The 17,130-nt window shown below is 46.8% G+C and overlaps 2 protein-coding genes across 2 annotated transcripts in view; both read right to left on the bottom strand.

The window, feature by feature from the left end:
* LOC125940925 (calcium-activated chloride channel regulator 2-like) overlaps window positions 1-17,130 on the bottom strand; it is a 290,188-nt gene that overhangs the window by 118,506 nt on the left and 154,552 nt on the right. The gene's annotated exons all lie outside the window — the stretch shown is intronic.
* LOC125940928 (uncharacterized) overlaps window positions 1-17,130 on the bottom strand; it is a 29,469-nt gene that overhangs the window by 7,210 nt on the left and 5,129 nt on the right. Inside the window, exon 2 of the mRNA XM_049657659.1 lies at window positions 4,048-4,326. Coding sequence (XP_049513616.1) covers window positions 4,048-4,168 — 121 coding nt within the window. The 5' untranslated portion in view covers window positions 4,169-4,326. The remainder of the gene's footprint in view (window positions 1-4,047; window positions 4,327-17,130) is intronic.

The raw sequence follows: 17,130 nt of genomic DNA, 5'->3' as shown, positions 1-17,130 counted from the left end.
GAAGATTACGGATTACCTTTCGATGTAATCATTTTGTCTTCTGCGTTACGTATCGCCCGCCAAGTGGTAGAATTTCCAACTTTCTCGCTTTTCTAGAGGAATATTTGAGCTTGAGCGATGATCGCAAATACGCTTTAGTACTTGGCGGGGATTTAAACATGGACATCTCAAGTGCGACTAGTGCGGCTACTGAACTTGTCCATTTACTGGAAGCAAGCGCCTTCTACCGTGCCATTCACCTGTCGACATGTATTCAGTGTGACAAATCAACTGTATTGATGTGTTAGTTACAAATACAAACGAGGAACTCTTAAGTTCTGGTGTTATAGAATCTGATCTTAGCACCCATTTAGCTATTTACCTCTTCATCAATCACGAGCCATCTTGCACTAAACACAAGCAAACTGTGTCGTCGATTTCTTCAAATATAAACAGATCCATGCTTCAGAATTTCAAGCAACATCTGGATGAAGCGACGTGGAAGGGCGTATGTTCGAAATGAGATTCAGATGTTGCATAATGATGCATTTATCGCTACACGTGAGAAAACATATGAGCAACGTGTTTTCAGTACCGCTTGTATACCGAACATAAAAGCGGAAAAAGCACGAGAGACATGGATAACAAAAGATTGCCTGAAGGCAATGCGCTATAAAAATGCGCTGTGTGAACGCTTTATGTAATCTACAACTCTAGAGGACAAGAAGGTATTTCATGCACACCGAAACAAAGTCAACAGCATGAAGCGAAATGCGAAAAGACTACCTGTGTTAGCTATTCAGCACAGAAATCCTCAAGAAATGATACTTTCTGGAAACGTTGAAAAACGTTTCAACACGTTGCTGAATTCGGAAACGAAGCCAACGGTAGATCATTCAACGTTAGGTGGTCAATTATTATCTGGTCGTGAATTAGCAATTGTTTTTAATGCATTCCTTGTTACAGCAAGTGACACTATGTAAACCGATAAGTATCTCAGATACTTAGAACCAAGTGCAGTGTGAAAGTGCTTTTCTTACTAACGCAGTTGTTGAAAAAGTTAAAAATTCTAAAAAGTAGCGACATTGACGGCCTTCAAATTCAACCAGCAAAACTTGTGGCCAGTTTCACTGCACCTACTTTAGCCTACATTATAAATCTTTTCTTTCTTCTGGCATCGTGCCAAAATTTTTTTCTTCTGGCATCGTACCAAAAAAAAATCGTCGAATAGCCAATGATTCTATTATCTTCAAGGGTGGAGGTGGGAATAATTTATGAAAGTACAGACCCATTTCTGTTCTTCCCATTGTTTCAAGGGGTTTTGCGAAGATGCTACACAACGACACGTATATATATTTTTAAATAAGCAGAATATTATGACGATGTCTCATTTTGGCTTTGTCAATGGAAAATCTACAGAATTAGCTCTTCTATATAAAAAAGAAATGACATTCCATTCTTCTGAAAAACAGGCTTATGCTATGGGCATTTATATCCACTTCTCAAAAGCCTCCGATCGGCTTCATCAGAAAGCTTCGCTTCGAAAACGTGGACCATTACTGCTTTCGTGCTGACTTGTTAGGCTGATGTTAGCCCTTATTAGGACAAATCTTAGGCACTGCAAACTACAAGTCACAATAAATGAGTGCTTATTAGATTTAGAATGTATTAGTCCTGGTGTATTAAGGGCAGCATACCTGGCCCCCTACTGTTCAATATCTATGTCAACAATATAGTTCGCATTGGAGAGATTGCTCGATTTGTTACCTATGCAGACGACAAGAGGATATTGCGTCGGAAAAATTGAATAACGAATTGGCATTAACAGCAAAGAACACGCTTCATTGGTTATGGGACTGACGTACTATTTTCTCGTTCACGATAAACACATCCAAATCAAAACCCATTTTATGCCGAAGTAGAAATAAACCAGTGAACTCACTGCGACCCTTAATCCTGATCAGCTTTGTTAGACAATATGCCGTGCTTAACGTGTCTAGGTACGACATTATGGCAAACATAACATGGTATACGACATTCATATCAGTGACGGTGTTACCAAATTTCCAGAGCATACGGTATTTTGGATAAGCTGCGTTTTTTGCTTGGCTGGCAGAAATCAATGTACTAACCTCGAGCGCCCTATTCCAGTCACAGCTCACACATGCACACTTGGTGTGGGGTACCACCACCAACACAAATATTTCAACTATATACAGACTGCACAAAAAGGCGATTCGCATGATTGCTAATGTCCAGTTTCACGCTCACATCACTCCTCTATTCGATTTACTGATGACAAGACCTTTTGCTCAACTTTATCACCATTAACAATTGCGCCGATATGAAACAGACAGCAAGAGTCATAACCCTTCCTTTGCTCCCTCACCAATTTAACCCGGCAATAAAACGTTACACCACGCGCAATAAAGATTACTAGCGTATTACGGATTAAAACCAATTACCGTCGAGAAATGCTGCTTTTTCGACTCCCAAATCTACTCAACAGCAAGGCTTCAACCGAAAAAATCGATGCAGCTAACCGACCTAACGACATAATATAAGTGTATAAATTTTTTTATCTGAATGATACAGTTCTGTCACAAATATAACCATAAATATTTTATTGTTTCACTTACATGTTGGTAGGGTATGGTATTTCGTATGGTACTGGTATGGCATGATATGTTTGGCATTGTAATAGTAGTATTGGTATTGGTATTGTATTGGTACGTCATGGTTTTTTTGCTTTGGAGTTTTTTCATCCTTGTTTTTTCGTTCTTTGCATCATTTCATTCCTTTTTTTCCTTCAGCCAATGTCAATACGCTTTAGCTTGTTCGACATTTTATATATAGATATATGTACATAAGGTGCGTATTCTGTATGTGTCATGTACATTACTATGTACGCATTAAAAAAAATATGTACTCGTATGCTCCACTTGTCAAGTTTATGGGGGACAGTCCTCTGTCAAGCCAATTGTGGCTTTGTGCCTTTGTTGCTGTCCCGCGATACTTCATTTTCGAAATTTATGACTTGATTTGATAGGTAGTTCCGTGCAGTAGAAACATGGAAACGCCTGCCTACCCTAATGTTGGCATCATGAAATATCACGGCTAGGCTTCTCTTCACATTGCTTAGGTCAAGCGTTTTATTTCCGCTGTTATATTTGTTTACTTTCGCTTATCACGCGCGGAATTCGTCTCAATTGACCACGTGTGCAGGTTTGATTGAAGCACCAAGGTGACTTTGTCCTTTGGTGTCATCACCAGCAGCAGCTTGTTTTTATGTCCACTGCAGGATCAAGGCATGTCACAGCGATATACAATTACTGCTGCCTTGCACTAGCTTATTCCAAGTAGTGCCCGCAAGTTTCCTACATACATCGCACCACCTAGTTCTCGCGACTGCGCTTTCGACTGTGCTTCCCTTCTCTTGGTAACCTTTCTGTAGCACCAATATAGGTTACCTGTCTACGCGTTACATAGGCTGCTCAACCCCATTTTTCTTTTAATGTGAGCTAATATCGACTGGCTCCGTTTATTCTCCAACCCACAGTGCAGTGTTCCTGCTTCTTCGTGTAATACGCTATTCAACTTTCATTGTATCGCTCATTGCACTCTCCATAGCTTCTTCTCAAACTTCGTTAAGCTTCAAGTTTCTGCCCCATTCGTTGGTACCCCTAGAATGCAATCACAGTTAGACTTTTCTCTTCGGATAGTGATAAGTTGAAGCCCATGTTTTGGTAATGCCTTCTGTATGAGCCCCAAACCATCTCTATTGTTTCGAAGATTTTTTTCGTGATCCGGATCCCCTGTGAGTAATTGACCTATATAAACGCACTCTTGCGAATATTCTACAGGCTGACTGCCAATTACGAATTATCTTGCAAGCTATTACCTTTGTCTTCTGCATTTAAACATTTAACACTAATCTTACACTTTTTCGGTTAAAGTCCTCAATCATTTGCTGTGGCTCATCCACATCGTTGCTGAACATGGTAATGTCATCTGCAAACAGTAGGTTGCTGAGATAAACTACGGTGCGCTTTCAGATCCAATACCAACCAGTTCCATGGTCCATGTGCTTCCCTGGCCATGTCCAGGTCATGTTCGCCAGAAGGGTGCCATTTTTTCCTGGTCTCTCCTCAGAAACTCTTAGGTTCTTGACTGCCATTGGAGGCACCATGTGTTTATGCAGGTCAAATGGCACATCGAATGTTCCTAGATCGACCTCCCTCTGGAAAGGGCCGATGGGCTTCCCTTGTGGTGGCGGGTCCGGCTTAAAATCTTCGTTGCTGGTTGGAAAGCAGCTCACGTCATAATCAGAGCCCGGTTTGCAATGCCCTGCAAATAATGTTGCAATTGAAAATACTGAAGCCCTGTTTCGGTTTCGAGACACAACACGCGGCTTACCCCTTGCTCTCAAAAACGATACATGTGTAGAGCATTCCTGCGCCATGTTTTATTCGAAGTAAAGGATTTTAGGTGGCGAGTAAATAATTGCATCCACTGGTCTCTACTATAGGGCGCTAGCTAGCACACAAAGCGCGAGCGAAAGCATGCGACGATGAGCCGGCAATTGCGGCTCGCGCACACAAAGGCGGGAAGCGGGAAAGAAGCGCAGTCTTCTAGTCGCGCGCAACGCTCCGGAGGGAGGGTAGGGAGGTGGAGGGGCCCCGTCTTACGGCGCCGTCGCGCCGCGAGGGAACCTTCAAGGGGAGAGGGGTGGGCGTTGGGGTGGGGGAGACGTGCGGCGCTGCGAGCGCCAGCCCGCGCGGCTGTCTTTTGAAAGCCATATGCGGCGGGGACAGAGTCCGCCCTCCCTGCGTTTTCTCGGCTAAGATCGCGGTGATGCGAGTGCCGACACGAAGCTTAATTCGGTCGCTGATGCTGCGCTGACTCACTCCAGCGCTTTGACAGGGAGCTTCCGCGGTCGTCTAGTGAGATGCGTTCACGTTTGGTTGTGCGCGCGTGACGCCATGTTTTTAATTTAGTTAGTATGCCTATGTTATACAAGCTTACAAGGCCGATACAACTACTATCCTTACTTTGTATAGACTAGAATTCAGAACCTTTCTCCGGAGCCGCCATTTTCTCGCGATGGTGGCGCCGCGGTGCGAGCATTGGCTGTGGACGGCGGGCACTGCGAATCGCAGCACTGGCGGACGCAGGAGCGGTGGCAATGAATTGTGCTTCAAGCGGACCGTTCACGCTTGAAATGGCTAAGTGCATGCTCAGTTCACTTCTGCACGATGTACGCATGACGAACGCAGTAGAACACGCGTCGGATCGAGGGCACGCTTGACTTTTATAAAGTTTCGCGGTATCATGGTCGCAATGAGGGCCACGCATTTTCGTTTGCGGAAAACCTATGCGTTTGTTTCTGCGCGTCGTAAAGCGAGATATTCTGTTAGATTAAGTGTTCTGGCAAATGCCAGCTCGAAAAACTTATCCAAACAGGGTAGCGCTTTTTGAAATGCGTTTCACACCTCGTGTAATGTTACTGAGTGAAAGATGCGATGAAAATAACAATACTGCCGTGAAGCACTGTTTGTTTACTTTTGAACCAACTCTGAAAGCTTCTCTAATAGCCTCGTTGGTTACGTGTTACGTGACCAAGGCGTGCTTGCTTGAACACACTAAGAAAAAAAAAAGCGTAGCTTGCACTGGAGGCGCAATGCTAAAGAGACAGCGGAGCTGATGGGCACCTAACTAGTCCTGGCTTTTGGGCTAGACTAAGCACTACCATGTCATCCCCAGCGTATTCCAGAATTAATTAATTACTGATCGATTATCGATTAGCTATTGATTGGCTATCAATTTGCTATCGCAAGGTGTTGGCCACGTATTTGGGCTAGGCTAAGTACTACCAAATTATCTCCAGCATTTTCCGGAATTTGTTGAATATTGATCAATTATCGACTAGCTACTGATTGGCTATCGATTGGCTCTCGAAAGGTATTGGCCACGTATTGGGGCTACGCTAAGCACTACCAAGTCATCCCCAGTATTTTCCGGAATTTATTGATTATTGATCCATTATCGATTGGCTGTCGATGACTGTCTAATCTTAAGTAGTCCCAACCATGCTTACCTAGACTTTGCCAGGCTTAGCTTCGCTGCTAGTTCACAGGGGTATGTGCCATTGCGCTTGGACCCTTTCTGCACTACCGCTAGGATCAGCCTACGTTTTCGGTTCGCACGTTACGGACTGACGCTAGGCTCAAACATATCCGCTGTTAAAAAAAAAGAAAAAAAAAAAAACGAAAAAAAAAACGAAAAAAAAAATACTTGGGGTGCCCTTCTTCCACGCAACAATAATCATGATCTGGTTTCCTAGCGTTTCATTTCTCGAAAATTCACCGCTCGGCGCTGTAACATTCGCGGTGTTGGTCACTCTACGTTGGGGCCTGCAGATGAGATTGCCCCGCTTGCCGCGATATCTTTTCTTTTTATTTTTGCCACCCCCTGATTGGCTACGTAACGCGCAAAAAGCGCGCCGCCACAGAGAAAGAAATGGCGTCGCTTATAGAATAAAGGTGATGGTCTTCCTGGCGCTGCATGGGTCGTCTGTTCCTTGTGCCGGTCGTCCTGCCACCCTCGGCGTCGAGCCGCCGAATACGTAACAGCGCCGCCGCGTTGGTGCAGTGGTTACGGTGTGCAGCTGCTGACGCGAAAGACGCGGATTCGATCCTGGCCGCGGCAGTCGCATTTTAATGGAGGAGAAATGCTAGAAGCCCGTGTACTGTGCGATATCAGTACACGTTAAGGAACCACAGGTGGTCGAAATTTTCGGAACCGTCCACTACGGCGTGCATCATATCACATCGTGGTTTTGGCACGTAAATCCCCAGCAGTTATTAAGACGAAACTTTTATGTGTCTGATGCGGAGGTGTTCTTATTTGGCAATGGCCTGGTCAAAAACCCCGCGTCGCCACGGATGGCAAAACAATGTCACGTGACCCTATGGAAATGCATATTCCATACCCAAGTCCGTGATACGAGGGTAGGCGCCACACGGGGTTTTACATGTAGCTAGAGCCATAGCCTCCTGGATAACTCTGTGCCTGTCAAACGGCGCTCGATCAGCCGTCGCTTTTTCCTCTTCCTACTGGTCGTTTCCACCGAGAGATGGCGCCACCGACGTAGACTAGCCAAAGGTAGCAGAAATGCAGCTGGGATGAAAAATAGGGCACTGTGGAATTACAATAGGTACGAAGTGGCGAGAGGGATTTGGAAAGGAGTGATGGTCCCTAGTTTGTCTTTCGGTAATGCAGTCCTGTGCATGAGATCAAAGGTTCGAGCAAGGTTGGAAGTTAAGCAGCGAGGGTTAGGTAGGCTTGCTTTGGGAGCTCACGGAAATACACCAAAACAGGGAGTACAGGGTGACATAGGATGGACGTCATTCGAGGGCAGGGAAGCTAGCAGCAAGACAAAATTTGAGGAGCGATTGAGAGAAATGGCAGAAAAGCGGTGGGCAAGGAGAGTTTTCAGTTATTTGTACATGAGGAATGTTGACACAAAATGGAGAAGCTGACCAGAAAATTGTCAATCAAATATTTGGACTGCAGGAGATGTGCAAACCAGGAAACAGTGGTTAAGAAGAAGGTTAAAGAAACAGAGAGGGGTCTATGGAAAACAGGGATGCAGACGAAATCAGCACTGGAACTACAGAACTTTCAAGCACGAAAATGCCAAAGAAAATATCTACGATAATTCTAGGGGAAGCTCTTTGTTATTTGAAGCCAGGACGGGAGTATTGCTGACTAAGATGTACCGAGTCAAGTACCAAGGTATAGACACGTTGTGCTGTGCGTGTGGAGAAGAAGAGGAAACAGCTGAACACCTCATACTTTTCTGTAAAGGCCTTAACCCTACAGTGCAAAGCAACGGGGCTGACTTTTTCAAAGCATTGGAGGTTTAGGGACAGTGGAGGCAAAATAGACTTTAAGCGGGTAGAAATAACCAAACGGAGGTTATCCGATTGGTGGCAAAAATCAAGGCAGGGGTGAAATTTCACCCTCCACAAAGTACAAAATATGTTAATAGTCAAGGCTAGGCGGCGTGTTACCGCCCGATTTAAAGGGTTCAGCTTCATCCATCCATCCATTCAGCTCATGACTCCTATCGTGTGCCCGCGTCTACGTCTCTCCGTTACCTCCACTGGGATCGCAAATCGGGTACATTGTTTTTGTCGGTTTTTCTCGTGAAGTGCGGTCAAACCTAGCAACGTCGGTACGGTCCACGCATTTTAAACCTTCCTGGGTGATCGTGGACGTGAGCTTAACGCTGGGCGACCGTGATTGCTAGATGCTTTCGACGTGCGATCACGTCAAAAAAAGAAAAAATCGAAGAGGCCACGCTGGTTCACAGACATAATGTGCGGGTAAAGCACCGTGAGCTTCTTCACGTGGATACATGTAACTTCGAGCAACGCATATAGTGACGTGACAAAGCATATAATGACAGAAGCGCCTTCGGGATTTTGTATGTCTGAGCTGCATGCATCGTTCAACAAAGCGTTCGCAATGAAACATTTCCTCGCATCTTGCTTATTCAAGGCATCCGGCGCTTTTTCTCGGTCCTTAAATATTTGTCTCTATTTTTCCTGGTCGCCAAGGCACACGGACGTGGTAAAAAGTGCAAATGTTTCTGGGTATGAATATTCACGTCGGCCACAACGCTCATCCGATGCAAAAGAACTTGGGGAAGACTTGTCTGAAAGTGATAAAAATAGTATGCTACTAACGCGCGCCGTGGCCCGAAGGACGACTCACTATAAGTATGAAGGATGAAGAAGAATATAAGAGCAGCTCACTATAGAGCAGCGTCGCAAGCAATTTTTGACAAGATATATCTGTAAGAACGCTTGCCGACTTGCGTATTTTCTGCACTTTACTACGGTAACTAAGGGCGTATTAACCACAATGAACAAACTCGCGTTTTTTTTCGTTTTTATTTATTTTTATTTTTATTTTTGCTACGTGCGATGCGCAATCCGCTTTGACGCTACAGTTGCTGCAAGCGCGCTCACACTTTCACAGACTCTATTCGAGACAATACTATGGTGCTCCACAGCATTATAACCAAGGCTCTGGCCACTCAGTCGATCGTTGTTCCACCATCACAGCAATTAAAACAGTCGGCGTCACGCCCGCCGCGGAGACGGGAGACGCGGTGGCCGGCGGCGGCCCTCATAAAGTCCCTATATAAGAAAAGTACCGCCATTCTTTGATAAACGCCACTTCTCTCTCTCCTGTATTTCCGATTGGACGATGATAGCGCGCGCTTTTCACTTCATATATATATATATATATATATATATATATATATATATATATATATATATATTCCGCCTCAGAGCCGTGTTGAAAGTCCTCTGCGCAGCCGCAGCCACGCGTTGGCGCGCGCGCCCGACCTGAAAGATTCAACGTAGACTTTCTATGTGCGCCACCGTCGACTTGGCTTTCGCAAGCAAAAAGTAAAGAAAAAAGCAAGCGCTTTAGGAGAGGAGGCTGCGGAGGAAAGAGTAGATGGCGGTACTTTTATTGCGATAGCAATTATATGGACACTTCAACCGGATTTCTGCCGTCGGCGTCGCCGTCGCCGTCGCCGTCGTCGTCGCCGTCGCCGTGAGGTTCCGTATAGATAAAATCTTCACCGCGCGCCGTATGCCCGAGCGGAAGCGTGCGGGGACGCGCGCTATCACGGAGAGCGAACGCACTCAATCTGCCACGCGCAAGCAACGAAGCGGGAAGCGAGCGCCGGAGGGAGCGGGGGGGGAGGGGGGGGAGGGGGGGGCACTTCTACTGTGCCATTAACCGCGCTCGTCGCTCGTCCGCACGGTCTCTTATCTCTCCCACGCGCAAGCAAGGAAGCGGGAAGCCAGCGCCGGAGGGAGCGGGGGGGGGGGGGGGGGGGGGGCGCACTTTTCCTCTGCCAGCAACCGCGCTCGTCGCTCGCCGCACCGTCTCTTATCTCCACACGGCTCTGACCTTTATGCACTGGCCGCTCAGTTTCCGTTAAAGCGATAGACCGCACGTACCTGCGCCCGCTGCTTGCTGCCAGCGTTTTGACAGTCGTCTGAAGTCATTCAGTGTGATCTATTCATGTTTGTTTGTGCGCGCTCACACCACGCTTGTTCATTCAGTTAGTAATAGTCGGGCTGCATTTTCCAACGCACGCTACACATGTAATGCTGCCCGGATCGGCAGTGCAGCGCTACAGGTGTGTCCCTTCGCACGCGCGCTGCCCACGGGAAGCGCTTCTCATCAACACCACCTAAAGCCCCTATATTTATAAAAGTAGCGCCATTCTTAGATCTTGCCGCCACCGCGCTCACCCCGGCGTTTCCTCCTCGCCCTCTCTTAGCCGCCTCCTGTCGCCCCAGCCTCCTCCGCTCCCCCATTGGCCAATCCGTGTCATGTGGAAGTTCGCGTCGCGCTTTTGTATATTTTTTTTCTTTCCAGCGCGCTCCGACTGCCATTCTCGGGCCTGTGCGACGAAAGTGCTGTACGCACAAACGGATCAAACGTGTTAGGGACAAGAACTTCGTTGTGATGGCATGCTGCTGCGCCTTAAGTTGCCGCAACCGACAAGGCGAGGGCAAAAGGCTTTTTTTGTTTACCATCCGGCGTGCGCAAACGCTTGCTGCACACTTGATATTTGCGCCGTCTCGCATCGTCGCGTTGCTACTTCCAAAACGGCATTATTAAGACCAGTTACTGACTGACGAAGCAAAATCGCGCCTCAAAAACGTTTCCGCAGGGCGCGATCGAAGTTTTCCTCGGATTTCCTCTGGTAGCACGTTAGCTGTCGTCTGCCACGGCAGGCCCGACGCAGGCGGCGCCACTGTCGATATCGCGCCTCGATCGCGCTGGTCGCGCCGAGCGCGATAGTGGAACGGAGGAGGAGGGAAGTGGATGGCGCTACTTTTATAAATATAGGGGCTTTAACACCACCGTTTCACACGCGCCTTCTCGTGGTCATCGAGTCTCTCTTCATGTCGGTCTACTTACGCCGCAGCACACCTGCTTACTTAATCGGCTCATGTTTACTACAATTCATATTGCTACCAAAGCCGCTCACCTTACATCGTATGACATTGCTGTGTTGCTATCGCATTCATTGCTTCGCCCTTAGGGCGAAACTGTGACATTTCCTTATATAGGGATTTTAGGCCCTCTACGTCGGTGGCGCCCTCAGCGAAATGAGCGGCGGCAGTTTGCAACTCTGGCGACGGCGACTCCCTATTGTTGTCTTGGCGTCTTGACAGGCACAGAGCTTATCGAGGAGGCTATACTAGAGCCTTTAATTTGGTAAAGTAAAACCTAATGTCTAACTTAATGTATAAGTCAATGCATGGCTAAATTGCGCCAGGCTTTCGTCTTCAAGTGTTGCAAAGAGTAACGGCGAGCGGAATTTTCAAAAATTGGCGCTCGCCACAAGCTTCTCAAGAACGCCGACGACGGCACAATGCCGCCCTGACGAGTACCTTTTGTACATTGTTGCTACCCACTCAAACCGTGAGTAGCAACCTCACAAACAAGCGCCACACGATAGTCCGCCGATTCCCGCAGTCCACGCCGAGAGGTGGCGCCTGGTGTCGAGAGTATTGGAGCGCGCCCGTAGCCTGCGTGCGAGGCTAAAATAATGCGGTCTATAGCTGTCGACTAATTTGCTATCGCAGTCGATGCTTCGCCTTTCGGGCGGAACTGCGACTCTCTTCCGTGGTAGCACACGCGACTGAGGCAGCCAGCCTCGATGCTTCCAGTTTTCTATTTCTTTAGGGCCATGCCGACGCTTAATTTTGCTTGGAAAACAAAAAGGTCCTGAATAGGAACTAAATAAGGACACACGAGACAGTGCCGACCGAAATAAGGACACACGAGACCATGCAGACGTATGCAAGTGACCCTTTTTTTGGTTTTCGTCCCTCACTCTAACGACCAATGTGACATGCGCATCTCCCCCTCACCTTCACGTTAGAAAATTTCGCCCCCCCCCCCCCCCCTTGTATTTTCCCTCAAGTATCAGAAATTTACCCGCCCGCGCTTGGCTTCACGTTCACGTTAAAAATACTACCACTTTTACCTTTCCTTTCGGTTCGCTATGGTTTCAAATAAACTATTGAGTCTAGAGAGCGTAGTTTAAGAGTGTGATTGCCTTCCATGCCATACCAATTGTCAAAGCATGCCACATTGCTTTATTGCCTTGATTACGGTGACCTTGACTAAACCAAATATTCAGCCTTGCTAAGTGATCACCACACCTGACGTATTTTTTTCATAATTAGCGGGAAGTTCACTTTCAAATCTGCGAGTCAGACATTTCCACAATCGCTAAGGTGAGCTGCTTATTCATTTCTTAGCGACATGGAAGCGTAAACTACGGAGTCCTCGTGGCACCCTAGGCAGTCCCTTTTCATTAATAGGCGCTTTGTAGAATGAACATTATGTACGGCACGAATGCTGGGATTGTGCTGATATTCATAATGGTATGACAGAGATAACCTGCATGGATGACAGCAATGCGGTATGGAGGTTAAGCAAAACACTTAGGAGGAAGCTTTAGCACGGGGCCAACTCCGATACCACCCATTCAAACACATCTAAAAGGCAAACGAGCTTTTACGAAGCGACCCAGGGACCAATTTATATGAAAATTTCTGCATTTGAAAGAGAAAGGCAAATTCGAGTGACTGTTGGGGAGAAGATTTTTAATCAAAGACTGGAGGTTTTTTTTTAAATATAGCCCAGAATTGGTATGCTTAAAAAAATCGCCGTTTCGCCCGAAAGGCGAATCATCGCAGTGAAAACACCTTAGTGAGAAAGCACGCCACAGCAGCGAGCACGTTGACCGTCGCGCGTTCTCTCGTCTCGCTTAAACGCGAACGAAACGTCGAAAGCACACCGCATACGAAGCTACCGGCACTCGGCGCATGTACTTTGTGCCTATCACAGATCTCTTTGAAGATGAGGCCCTTGCGGGCGCGCACTTCGCCCACATCGCAGATCGTTTTCAAGATACTGCGGCCGCGCGACTACGCTGTGAGCCGCAGTCGATGGAGCAGGATGCACCCCACCCCTCCCTCTCCGTCGCCTCGCCCTTTGCCTGGCGCGTGAAGACCGCGCGCGGCATAAATGGGCTTCGAGCATCCATATAATTGCTATCACAATAAAATCGAAGCACTAAGCTGACAAACGCGTATGTCTACTTCAAAAGCAGATATCGTTGTTCTATCAACTGAATCTGTTAGCGCATCTAAAGCGGAAACGTTTAATGTATTAAAACGTTAATTTGTTGCAATGTTTACGGGTATTTTGCTAAAGTCGTAGTCGCATAACAATGGTATATTATATAGCGTTTTATAATAAATCAGTTTTGTTCGCTTTAGATGTGTTATTAGTTGCAGTTTGCAGAATCATATAATTTTGATTGTTGAGTTAGGAGTTGTAAACGTGCTTGCAATTTGCTATTTGCTAAACTTTGCTGTTTTAACAAAGTTAGCAAATAGCTGAAGGCGTAAATCAAAATTTTGTTTGCAGCAGTGACTAGATTTCAAGTTTTCCTCGTAAATGCAGCAAACATTGTCAATTAGCGCAGTGTTGCCGACAAACATTATTTTTCGTTTCCCATGCATATACATAGGAGTCCCCGAACTAAAGCTTCCCCTTGAGTTGAATGCTTACTGTAAATAAGGTGCCTCGACTATGGCCTCGACTTCAGTTTCCATGCTGCAGCCGAAGCATAAAACAAATCGGTTTTGGTTGTACTGTAGTCGAGCTTTGGCTATATTAACGTCACGTCTTTTGTTCGTTTCAACGTTTCCACAAACGCTACCATGCAATGCCTGAAAAGCCACAACCCTCACGCTTTTGTCCCTCTCTAATCATAGGAAGGAAGCGTCGCAGTTTTCACCCAAAGGCGAAGCATCGATGTGCGATAGCAAATTAGCAAAGAGCCATACGAAGTAAGGATAGTACTTTTAACGGCTGTATAGATTTGTAAACATTCGCTTGCTAACTAAATTAACAAGCATAGTTAGTGTCAGCGCGCCCAACAAACATGACCACATCACAATCGATGGCCGCAGACACCCGCTGTCTCCCCCTCCCTCCCCTCCCCTCAATGCCTCTCCCTCTCCTCCCCTCAACATTGGGTGCCTCGCGCGCGGCGAGAGACGGCGTACTTGCTGCCAGCTTTGCTCCCTTTCGCGCGGGCAAGATTGAGATGCGTTGGTAGACTCCCAGCGTACGCGGTCACTCGCACATACAGCGTAGGGCGCGCGGTGACGGCGTTATTGCCTTTGGACATTATACGGAACCTCACGGCGACGGCGACGGCAGAAATTCTTCCCTGACTGTCCATATAATTACTATCGCAATAAAAATTGAGTGGAACAATATTTATTTCAGGTAAAGGACGGTGCTGAGCTGTGGTAATAGGTGGAAAACAACAAGAAACATCGGAGGGACGGCAGAAAGTCGGTCATGTAACAGATTCTCAGTATTTAATAACACCCATTTATGACTTTGGTCAGTTGCAAGTAGACTTCGATGCCAATAAGTCAATCTATTCAATTAAATGCGAGTTACGGAGGCTTCCTGCCGGTGTGATTAAGTAGTTCCGACCTCAAACTCATCTTGCATACTAATTTACTTACCTGTATTTCGGCTATGTGGATCCCGTATTCCTCATTTGGCCTCACCTGTTTACCCGTAACCTTTCCTCACTCTCACTGGCCAACGTCCGCCCTCCCTTACCCTCGCCTTACCCACGACAAATGACCCGACATTGCAGCATGCGTCATATACCGTTGTTTGCCACGGGCGCGTGACGTTATCCGCCACGTAACACGTGGCTTGTCTTTCAAGTCATGTCTATAGTAAGTAGAAGCCATTTGTATTCACAAAGCTAACTTGCTTCGTTGCAATAAAGTGAAGTGACCATGTGATAAGTAATAATGTCTGACGGAAATGTCAGATTGAATAACTCACCAGAAGGTAACGTCAACAACCTACGGGGCGTAATGGAGCTTCCTGAACAAGATGCGCAGCAGGCTTCCCTCGTCTCGTTACCGTTCACGCGTGTCTTCACGACGTACCTTCCTTTTCCAGCAAATTCGATGTAATATCCACTGTACTTTCCGTCGTCGGGATACACATCTGCCCCTGCAAAATTTGCGGCAGGCACTTTATTATCGCGTATGCTTGAGCGCCAGGACAACAACAACATAATTCCGCAATCTCTGCAGCATGACGTCCTTTGTCGCGCGACGCTTGGTGTCTGTCACGTAGCAGACAATCGTGGTGTTGAGTATTTCGGTTGTTTCTGTGTATAGCTTTACTTCATAATTTAGGAGTCGCATATATATATATATATATATATATGTATATATATATAATGTGACGGTTCACGTTCATTCAGTAGGATGACTGTGAATGAGGGATAGACAGCGCGAGCGAAGAAGAAATAAAGCCCAGTGTTCGGGTTGATATTATGGTCTTTTCGTCACGTGAAGTCGACAGGATCCACCTCAGCAGCATCATGAGCACATTCAAAAAAATGTGATCAAGATTCCGGAGTGCACAGGAGCCGAAGATGACGCCGCTTTGGACAAATGGCTACGCTTCTTTGAGTCTAAGGCGACAACCTCAGGAAGACTGGAGCGAGACAAGTTAAACCACTTCAGCGATCACCTGGAAGATGAGGTTTTCCACTTTGACCGGGATTTTCGACACCTGCGAATCATGGGAAAGCATCAAAGAAAGCATGCTGCGACGATTCGCTGCGCCCGTGGGGGATCCATTCCGCCAGTTCATACATTGTCGCCTGAAGAGAGGTCCACAAATCAAGCAATATAACGAAGAAAAAGTACAACTGGGCCACCTCGCCGAATTGAAGGACGCCCACATCGTTTCAGGCTTGACTGACGGTGTGCCTTCCGAAATGTAGATGCATCTTGCTGCGAAAGCACTCTCAACGCCAGCGCAGTGGCTTTCAGCTGCACTGGAAACAGATTCGTCGTTGTGACGCGTCGACATTCACCGTTCAGCAAGGCGGGCAATGACGCAGTATGATCCTGCTGCGAAGCGACAAGACTCAGCAGTACCGCCGCGCATGCTCTCCGAGGAGTGCCGACACTGTGCCTCAGCTGGACTGAGACGACAGCTTCACCGGCACAACGAATTCCCTCGCCATGAAAGCATTTCCGCCTTTGACGTCGATCAGGGAAACGAGGAGAGAGACCCAAAGCTATGTTGATATGGTTTGATGCCCTTGTGAACGGGAATACTGTGAGCGTGACTCTAGATACAGGAGCTACCATTACCTGCATCAACGAGACTGTGTTCAACGCTCTAAACTGCAATTACTCAAAGATCCATGCACCACCGTTCAACAAGTCACCTAATCAACAATAACTTTGTGTCGCGTGCAAACGGAACTCCAAGTAGGAAATTTAAGAAAGGACAGACAAAGCACATGTGCTGCAAGGCATGAAGACACAACTGTTACTTGGCCTCGACAATGCCTGCTTTTTAAACCTCTCATTGAACCTCAACACCATGACTTTGTTCCAAGGCAACAATACTATCCAATCCCCTCCGACGTATCGAAAACAAGCCTTCAGCGTTGACGTTTCTTCATTGTAAAATGTTGACATGACCCATCTCGAGGAGACTACACAAGCAGCATTGAAAGACGTTCTTGAGAAGCGTGAAGACATTTTTTTTTTCGAAATCCCAAATGGACTTCGGGTGCATCGCGAGTGAGCAACACTGCATTACACTAACCAATAAGGTTCTCATTCACCGACCGCCAAACCGATGTTCCCAGGCCGACCAAGCGAAGATTGCAATACAAGCCTGTCTTCTCGAAGAAGGTGTAGTACGCCCATCCTCACCTTATACTGCATCTATCATCCTAGCTTAAAAGAAAGGCGAAGGACTGTACCCGTTTGTGCATCGGCTACCGGAAAATTAACGCCGTTAGACTACCAGACTACTAGCCTATCCCACGCATCGATGTTGTGCTAGATAACTTGGGTAGGTCACGACACTTTTCAACTTTAAATATTACGTCAAGATATTGGCAAGTGCAACTGCATGAAGAGGACATTCTCAAAACGGCTTTTTTCACATCTG

Source organism: Dermacentor silvarum, chromosome 10 (genome assembly GCF_013339745.2).
Source record: "Dermacentor silvarum isolate Dsil-2018 chromosome 10, BIME_Dsil_1.4, whole genome shotgun sequence".
NCBI classification, from domain to species: domain Eukaryota; kingdom Metazoa; phylum Arthropoda; class Arachnida; order Ixodida; family Ixodidae; genus Dermacentor; species Dermacentor silvarum.
The sequence above is the reverse complement of the archived record's forward strand: the minus strand, read 5'-3'. Positions and strand labels throughout refer to the sequence as shown.